The sequence below is a fragment of the Egretta garzetta genome, unplaced genomic scaffold, assembly GCF_000687185.1.
Source record: "Egretta garzetta isolate BGI_Z169 unplaced genomic scaffold, ASM68718v1 scaffold197, whole genome shotgun sequence".
Classification (NCBI taxonomy): Eukaryota; Metazoa; Chordata; class Aves; order Pelecaniformes; family Ardeidae; genus Egretta; species Egretta garzetta.
Genome location: NW_009260274.1, coordinates 1488278 through 1496351, shown reverse-complemented (window position 1 = coordinate 1496351; position 8074 = coordinate 1488278). Strand labels below are relative to the sequence as shown.

At 45.9% G+C, this 8074-nt stretch overlaps 1 protein-coding gene across 1 annotated transcript in view; it reads right to left on the bottom strand.

The window, feature by feature from the left end:
* The window catches only part of LOC104129539 (carnosine N-methyltransferase 2), a 13231-nt gene extending 5183 nt beyond the window's left edge, over positions 1-8048 (bottom strand). The window contains exons 1-4 of the mRNA XM_009642487.2: positions 7938-8048; positions 5500-5561; positions 3913-4051; positions 2176-2228 (exon numbers count right to left, since the gene is read on the bottom strand). Of these exons, the coding sequence (XP_009640782.1) occupies positions 2176-2228; positions 3913-4051; positions 5500-5561; positions 7938-7963 (280 nt within the window). The 5' untranslated portion in view covers positions 7964-8048. The remainder of the gene's footprint in view (positions 1-2175; positions 2229-3912; positions 4052-5499; positions 5562-7937) is intronic.
* Positions 8049-8074: the final 26 nt, after the last annotated feature.

Genomic DNA, 8074 nt, shown 5'->3' with positions numbered 1-8074 from the left:
TTTGGGGTGGGAAGCTCCGGCAATTAGAGGTGCTGATGTGGGGTCCCCACAGGCTCAGGGCAGGCAGGAGGCAGAGCATCACTGCCCCGGGGCCTGGAGCCACTGATGGGGGTGGCGAATGGGTATATCAACAGCAAACAAGTATTTTAAAAGTTGTTTGGGGTTTCTTTACTCCATCTCTGTAAAATGCCCAAACCCAGTCTTTGCAAGAGCAGGTAATAATGTCCTCAACTGGGTTGTCTGCAAAAACAAGCAGTAAAATACAGTGCTTCAGAGCAGGAATTTCTCTACTCCAGCTTGCCCTGCCAGCAGCAACCCTTCAGCATTAACCACAGCAAGGCTGAAACAGGAGCAAGAGCCCTCTGCAAACAGCAGCCTGGGCTGGCACTACCTGGGAGGTTTCCGCCGAGATAGTGAAACCAGCCATGGGAAAACACGAGGTGAACAAGAAAAATGTGATCTGGACTGACCAGCAGTCTTCTCGGATGTGGAGCAGGTCACTAATCTCCATTAACATTTTCGTCAACTAAACTAGTTCTGGGGGCTCTGTGAAATCAGAGTCCAAGGCTGGAAAGGTCAGGGATCAGATCTAACCTTTTGCTCTGTGCCATCCTAGCTCACTCCTCTGCCCGGCCGCAGAAGTTCAGCTCCTACAGCTGTGGGTAAGCTGAGGGGGGGGGGAGCCTGTGAGGGGCAGCTACCCGGGAAACCCAGGACATTTTAGGGGTTTTATTTTTCCATTAGCACATCTGAAGAGAAAATAAGAAGAAATGAGGACGGTGCAAAAAGTTCATTGTTCCCTTGTGTTTTCTTGGAGTCAGGCTTTTGGTTTTATATTACTTAATGAAAATGGAGTGTAATTGAGAACTGAATGACTTCTTCCTCCTTGCTTTCTCATATGCTCCAACATATTCCCAGTTGGGGAAAACAATTGAATGCTATTTTTCTCTTACTCAGGAAAACAATCCAAAAACAAGTGAGAAAAATACTTTCACTTGAAACCATTAACACTTAAAATGCAGCTGAAAATACTTTTTAAAGCAAAAGCAAACTCCGACAAATCAAACTGTCACTTCTTTTCTCTACTTTTTATTTTCTCCCAGTTTCCCTAGGAGCAAAGCTGCATGTTTCACCACTTTCTTTCTTTCTTTTTTTTTTTTTTTGTTTAAATGCAAAAGCATTTAGAACATAGAACAGCTTTAAAGCTATTTTTTCCCAAAAGGTGGGTTTCTCTCTAGGAGGAAATATCATTTGCAGTTAAACCCTACTTATCACTGCATAAAAACACAGCAGTAACAAAGAAACATGTCTTGAAAATGCCAACGAGGCCCCATGCTAATGGCCATGGCCAGCTGGTTTTGCACTGCCCTGGTTTTGCACTGCCTGGAGCAGAGCACTGACCAGCTTTGGCCCCTGGGATCCCTAAAAGCAAAGCAAAATGAGACATCCCTTCAAGTGGGATAGACTAAGACAGGACTTGGGGTGGAACAAACTTCTCAGATGTCTCTAATTCGCTCCAACAAGGTTTGAAGATCACAGAATCCCAGAATGGCAGGGGTTGGAAGGGACCTTGGGAGATCATCCAGTCCAACCCCCCTGATAAAGCAGGCTCACCCAGAGCAGGGTGCACAGGACATCATCCAGGTGGGCTTTGAATATCTCCAGAGAAGGAGACTCCACAACCCCCTTGAGCAGCCTGGGCCAGGGCTCTGTCACCCTCAAAGTAAAAAAGTTTTTCCTCACGTTCAACTGAAACCTCTCATGTTTCAGTTTGTGCCCATTGCCCCTTGTCCTGTCGCTGGGCACCACTGAGAAGAGTGGCTCCATCCTCATGAAGATGCTCTCGTACCTAACCTGAAGGACTCCTTGCCCTGAGACATATAAAGTCAGGTGGGAGTCACCAAGAGGCAGAGACTAAGCTAAAATCATCCCACTCATCTCACTTCTCGGGCAGATCTGAGCAGCAGTGTTTCATAAGGAAGATGGGGAAGGAAGGGAGGGAGCATCGCTCATCCCAGCTCTACACCCTGTTTTCCCTTCTCTGCTTCAGTGAGGAATACTGTTATCAATGCCTGAGTAGTTGTCCCCATTGCTCAAAATTCCAGTATCACTTTCTGCTACTCATAGGGCCCCCCACCCATCCCCCAGCATTAGTGGTGCTGCTAAGCTCCTTACCTGTGCCACTTCCAACTCCCAGAACATTTATAGTCGGTTTTCCGTTGCCGAGACTGAAATTATAAATACACGTTACTTCACCACACTATGTCCCACAACTTCATGTTTTAATTCTAATATCTCAGATGCCACAATGGCCCGGAAATTTAACTGAGTTTTGCCGCATGATTTGGGATGGAAATTCAAGCATCCCTTTGGAGGCCAGCAGTAACCAACAGCGTGGCAGGAGCCAGCCCTGTATTAGCAAGCTCGTATGTCACAGTACAGTAGGCATCAGGATATAGGGTTTCTCTTCTTCTGCCAGAAAGTTTTCTTCAAGCTGTGGCTGGCACCATGCAAAAAGGCCTCAGGGAACCCCAGGGAGAAGGATTTGCTTCGGGGGGTAGCGGGGCTGTGCCTGGCTGGGGTGGGCACCACTCCCCAGATGGGCTTGCAGGGACAAGGTGAGCTGGGGCAAAACCTCTGTACGCTCAAAAGACAAGTTTGGTTTTCCAATATAGGATATAAATGCCCAGGAAAAAAAAAAAAAAAAAACCAAACAAACAGGCTGTACAGATGACTAGAAATCCTCTTTTTTTCAATATTTGTCTTGGTTTGAAACCGGGAGGAAAGGTCAAAATCTTCAATAACTTTTACCTTTTAGGAAAATTAGTTCTGAAAAGATCCAAAAAACCCACCCAACCAATATTTAATAACAGCCTGGCTTGAGGATGAGGAGCCTGGGCTCGAGGTGCCTCGTTGCCGTGACAGGCTTTATGGCTTTATTCCGCTCTCGGGCATGGACTGATGGATTGAGTTTCCCATACACAACCACACAAGACACCACAGCAACAATTCAACAAGGGGGGAGAGAGTAGTGAATCCTGCAGGGTGTGAGCTAGTCAAGGAGCTTTAGCCCTAATGATGGTCAAGACCCTTTGACAGACCCACAATCAGCATCATAGGAAGCCACAGTGTTTTGCATCATTTAAAACTCACATAAATATTTTTTTTCAATTACATTTTCCCAATGCAATTTATTTTTTAATTATTACCTTATTGCTTATTTTTTACATATCTGATCTGGAGAACAAAAATTTACCTGCCTAAATTTTTTTCTCAGTGGAGGATACAGTTTCCATAACATCCAAAAATTACCCGAACTTGAAAGATCTTTCTTGTGGTTTGGATCTAGGCTGCTCTAAAACTTATCTGCAGTCATCCAGGCTTAATATATTACATCAATACTTCACAAAACTGATTATCATTTAGTACTTAAGCAATGCAAATCGGCTTAGGATAGAAAAAAGGAGGTCTTTAGGGGATTGGGAAAACCAAGAATTAGTCACTAGAAGAGAATTAGAGATGTGTTTCTGTTTGGACTGATGTGTGATGAAGTCCCAAACGCAGGGAGAGAACACAAGAGAGAGCTTTCTTTTGAAAAAAACCAAACAACAAAAAATACTTTAATCCTTGGAAAATGAGCTAATGAAAAGAGATGGACATGAAAATGAGGTCTTGATTCTTTCCTTAACATAAGCTGAGAGGCAGAACAGTGTATTAATTGAAATAACACATATTCTGGAATCGTTAAACAGAATATCCCAAAGACTGCTATTAAGGGACTTAAAATTGAAAAGCGTTAAAAGTTCATTCATGCCCCAGAAAATTCTTAAACATGTTTGCTGACCCTTGTATGCAGGTTGCCCTCCCAAAATAACAGATGGCTTTCCCCATTTTGGTGGAAGTGCTCCTTACCCAGCCATGATGTTGGGCATTTTTTCCTTGTTGAACTCATCCATGCACTGATGCTCTGTTGAATGATCCAAAAATGTCTTAAAGGCTTCTACATACTCCTCGGCCGTGAGACTTCTCATGGAAGGGATCACATACAGCTCTTGAGAAATAAATACAAATTGTGTGTTAGTGGCTTCAAGGCAAGTGAAGGATCAAAGCACTTACCTCATGGAAGAAACCCAACCCAACCCAACCGAAGCCAGAGATTCAGGAAGATGGCAGGGAGGACACATGGCCCAGGAGCCGTCCAAGCAGGTGGGCTCATGTGAACACTTTCCAACCTGTTCATACTCAGGGTTTGAAAAAAAATCTTAGATGCCCTGTGACATCTGCATATTTGTTAAATGCCTCATTTCTACAGGTCTCCCTGGGGAAAATATCCCCATAATTTCCTGAAGTTGCTTAGATGTGGGTACTTGGTTTGCAGAAAGGGAGGTAACTGGAGTGTTTTTCTGGACAACTCAAGCCAAGATGGAGAAGGGAATCGCACAGCAGGTCCAAATCTGGAGGGGTCATTGCTCTCGCACATGCTGGATGGTGTATCTGAAATAGCCAGCTATTCGCACTCTTGCTATTAATGGTGATGCAACACAAAAACTGCCACCTGCAGCTGAACCAAAAGTAGTCAGCCCCGTCCACCTCATTTCGGACTCCTGCCAGCATGGACTGAAGTGCACCGATGGGGAGGTGAATTCCCTGCTGGGAACTGCAGCTGACGGACAGGAGGGCAACCAACAGCAAAAGCATTTCATTTGGACAGGCTCAAATGTGGGTGGCTGAGACCAAGATTTCTATCTCTGAACCAACACCCAGGGCTACTCAAGGGGTTGCAAGCAATTACTGCAAAAATTCACTTTCCCGCTGTCTCATCCTGATGTCAGGGCTGCTGCAAGGGTACAAGCTCTGGCCAACTGCTTGGATCTGAGGTGCAATGATAAGACTAAGACTTGAGGCTCATGAGAAGATGCCACGCAGCTGAGTACTGGTTCTGGGGTCTGTCTCAGGCAAAGGGCTGCAGTAGGAAGGCAGTCACAGTGCCGGCCGCAACGTGTGAGATCATCATTGGAAAGGTAGCATTCAACAGGAAAATAATCAGCTTGTCCTCCTAAATGAAATGAGGATGAAGGACAGGACTCAGCAGAACATCTTCATCCTCATTTTTTTGCCTTTTGAGGAGCTGGTTATTTATCATCTGCCTTTAGTTGCCACTAGTTAGGAAAACTCCGTATGTCTCATAGAGGACGGTGCAATCTTAAATTGAATGCCTGTGCTGTTTCCAAAACCACTCATCACTGGCAGCTGCGTTTCTGGTAGGTATGTATGGAGACCCTATGTCCAGCCCTATTGGTGGTAAAGATATCAACATCTATCCTCAACACTTTGAACAATACCCTAACATACACCTGAAATCACCTGAATTGCAGTCAGTTTAGCATCGTCTTTTTTTTTTTTTTTAATTAATCTGTAACTCCAAAAGGAGTTTGTAGTGATAGCGAGCTGAGTGGGCATTTTACTTTCATCTCCTTTTTTTTTTTTTCTCCCAAATACCTGAATTATCGTGTGGAGCTGTCAGAATCTCTGCTTCAAAGTTCATGCTGGGGAACCTATTCCTGTAAGGAAAGTATAGCACTTCAGTTATTTGAAGAACCTGTACACTTTTTTGAAGCTGCATTGAAAATGCAGAACAAAAGGAAGATGCTCCAGGACAAATATTCCTCGCCTGAGAAGCAGTGCTGTTTGCTCTTTTTTTACTAGACTAAAGAAAGTCAAAACTCCTGGGTTAGCTGATCACCCGTAAGCATCAGCAAGGGACTGGCCACCTGCACCAGTGCTTGTCGGAGATGCCTTGTGGAAGCCTGTCCTCCCTCTGACAAATCGTTAGCCAGTCGATGCAGGGGAAGGCATTAGACAAACTGATATTACACACTCTGTGAAACCTTTAATGGTGAACGGAATAAAAGAAATAACAGTGAAATTAGGAAAAGGCTATAGTGAGCTTCAGCATCTAAAATGCTGGAAGATCCGCTTGGCCCAATATTTCTGGGACCTATTTGCTTTGCTTTTTTTTTTTTTTTTAACTTCAGTTTTGCCTGGCTGCAAATATTACATCGTGTCACTTGTAGAAGGCACAGGACTCAAAGGGCAAAAGTCAAGGAGGTCATTTAACCATAAATGTTTTCATTCAGTCATATGTTTTCATTCTTAGTTTGGAGCTTTTTATGAAGATTTCCAGCAATGAAGTCACATCTTCATTTTCCTCTGACAACGTGCCTCATCTATAAAATATGGATGAGGTGCCACTAGCAAAAGGAAGGGATGAAATTGAACTGGAGCAAGGACCTCACTTCTGCAAAGAAAGTGTTGGGGTAAGGCTATCCATGCAAGGGGAATAGTCATCTTCTGGGTAATGACATATCAATATTGAGATGCACAGCAAGACTTAGGGGTGATATTCCTGTACAACCTGTGTTTAGGCACGGTGCTGCTCCCAAAGCTTTGCCATTAGAAAATGTTTCGTGACGAGCAGTCTGCAATAGCAGTAAGCAGCCCCCGAGTCCCCTCTGCCAGGGAGAAAACTCCTGCGTGAATGAGAAACAACCCTGGAGGTGGGAAAAAAAAAAAGGGAGTCTTGTGGTAGGGCTTTGAGATACAAATATGTAATGGCTGGGCTAGCAGGTAGCAAGGAAGAGGCTGCACGTGCAAATAGCTTTGGTTGATGAAGGCAAGGAAAGACTAAGGTGAAGCAGAAGTCCAGGGACGCTGGGGCACTGCCAGAGTCCTGCAGGAGCAGTTGATTTCATCCAAGCTCACTGCCAAAGCCTCATACCTAGCTCCCAAGAGGTGCATCAAAGGTCTCGGTTCCACCACCTTGGCCTCACCCCCCCTCCCAGAAGAGACCTCGCAGAAGTTCAGCAGTAACGAGCCTGAACTCAGCCTCCTCCATAAGCTCTGGCTTGGCTGCAGGCCAGTCCCTCCAATTTCCACTCAACTCTCTGACCCCTTCTATCTCTGCCTGTCAAAACAGAGGACTAGTTTGTCCTCTCAGCTGGCTGAACTGAGTGAGATGGTTTTCAGAATAAATCTCCCACTAAAATGCCGAGGGGTAGCGTGGCTTCCCCTCTGCAGAGAGGAACTGCTCTTGGGGTCTGGGGACACGAACTCCATTTCTGACCGGTCAAATGTTTCCAGCCACCCCAGCAGACCTGACAGGTGACCTGGACAGACTGCGGCACAAGTATTCACCAGGCCAGATGATGCCAACTTAACTCTTCCACCGAGATTTTTGCCATTTCTCCCCAGGCAGGGTTTCCAGGATTGATTAATGCTTGTTGCTGGGTAGGTGAAACAGACTTAATTATTGCTGGGAACAAATGGACTTCCTCTATAATCTGGCTTAAAATCTAGCCTAGATCTGAAAACTGACTGCAATACTTTGGGCTGGTACTGCCCATTGCAGGACCCCCATAGCCAGCAGCAGGACCGAAGCCATGACTGCCAGGGAGGGGGATGCTCGAGGGCACGGCTCGTCCTGCCGCAGCTCCTGGCTAAGTCAGAGCTCGCCGTTACCAAGATTAAGCAAGCATCTTCCCCTCTGTGAACCGAGCAGGTTGCATCATGGACTGCAGGAGCAGGGCACAGAGGGAATTCACAGTGTTGCTTTAAGTGATGCAGCACCTTTAAGTTGAAAAAGTTGTGAAGTTCAAGACGTTTCTAGCAACACAAATTGCAAGAACATCTTCATACCTTGTAATATCATTACACCTAAACTTGGGCTGCTCTAAGGGGCATGGTTTAGTGGTGGGATGGCAGTGCTAGGTTAATGGTTGGACTTGATGACCTTAAAGGTCTTTTCCAACCTAAACAATTCTATGATTCTATGAAAGGTCTCCTTACAAAGGCTCACTCAGCCCCCACCCCTCCCAGGACACGGGCACATCTGCTGCTGGGGAAACGCGCACCCTCTCTCCTTTCCAAAATCCACGTACCTCTTCATCTCTGGGACCGGGTCCATGGCTGGGGCAGGTGCCGTGCTGGGGCACGGTGGCTGAGCACGGGGCTGGGGGTTTAGCTGGGAGCCTGGCCCCTCCGTTAATGTGTCCACCTGCCGCCCCGCTCCACGCCA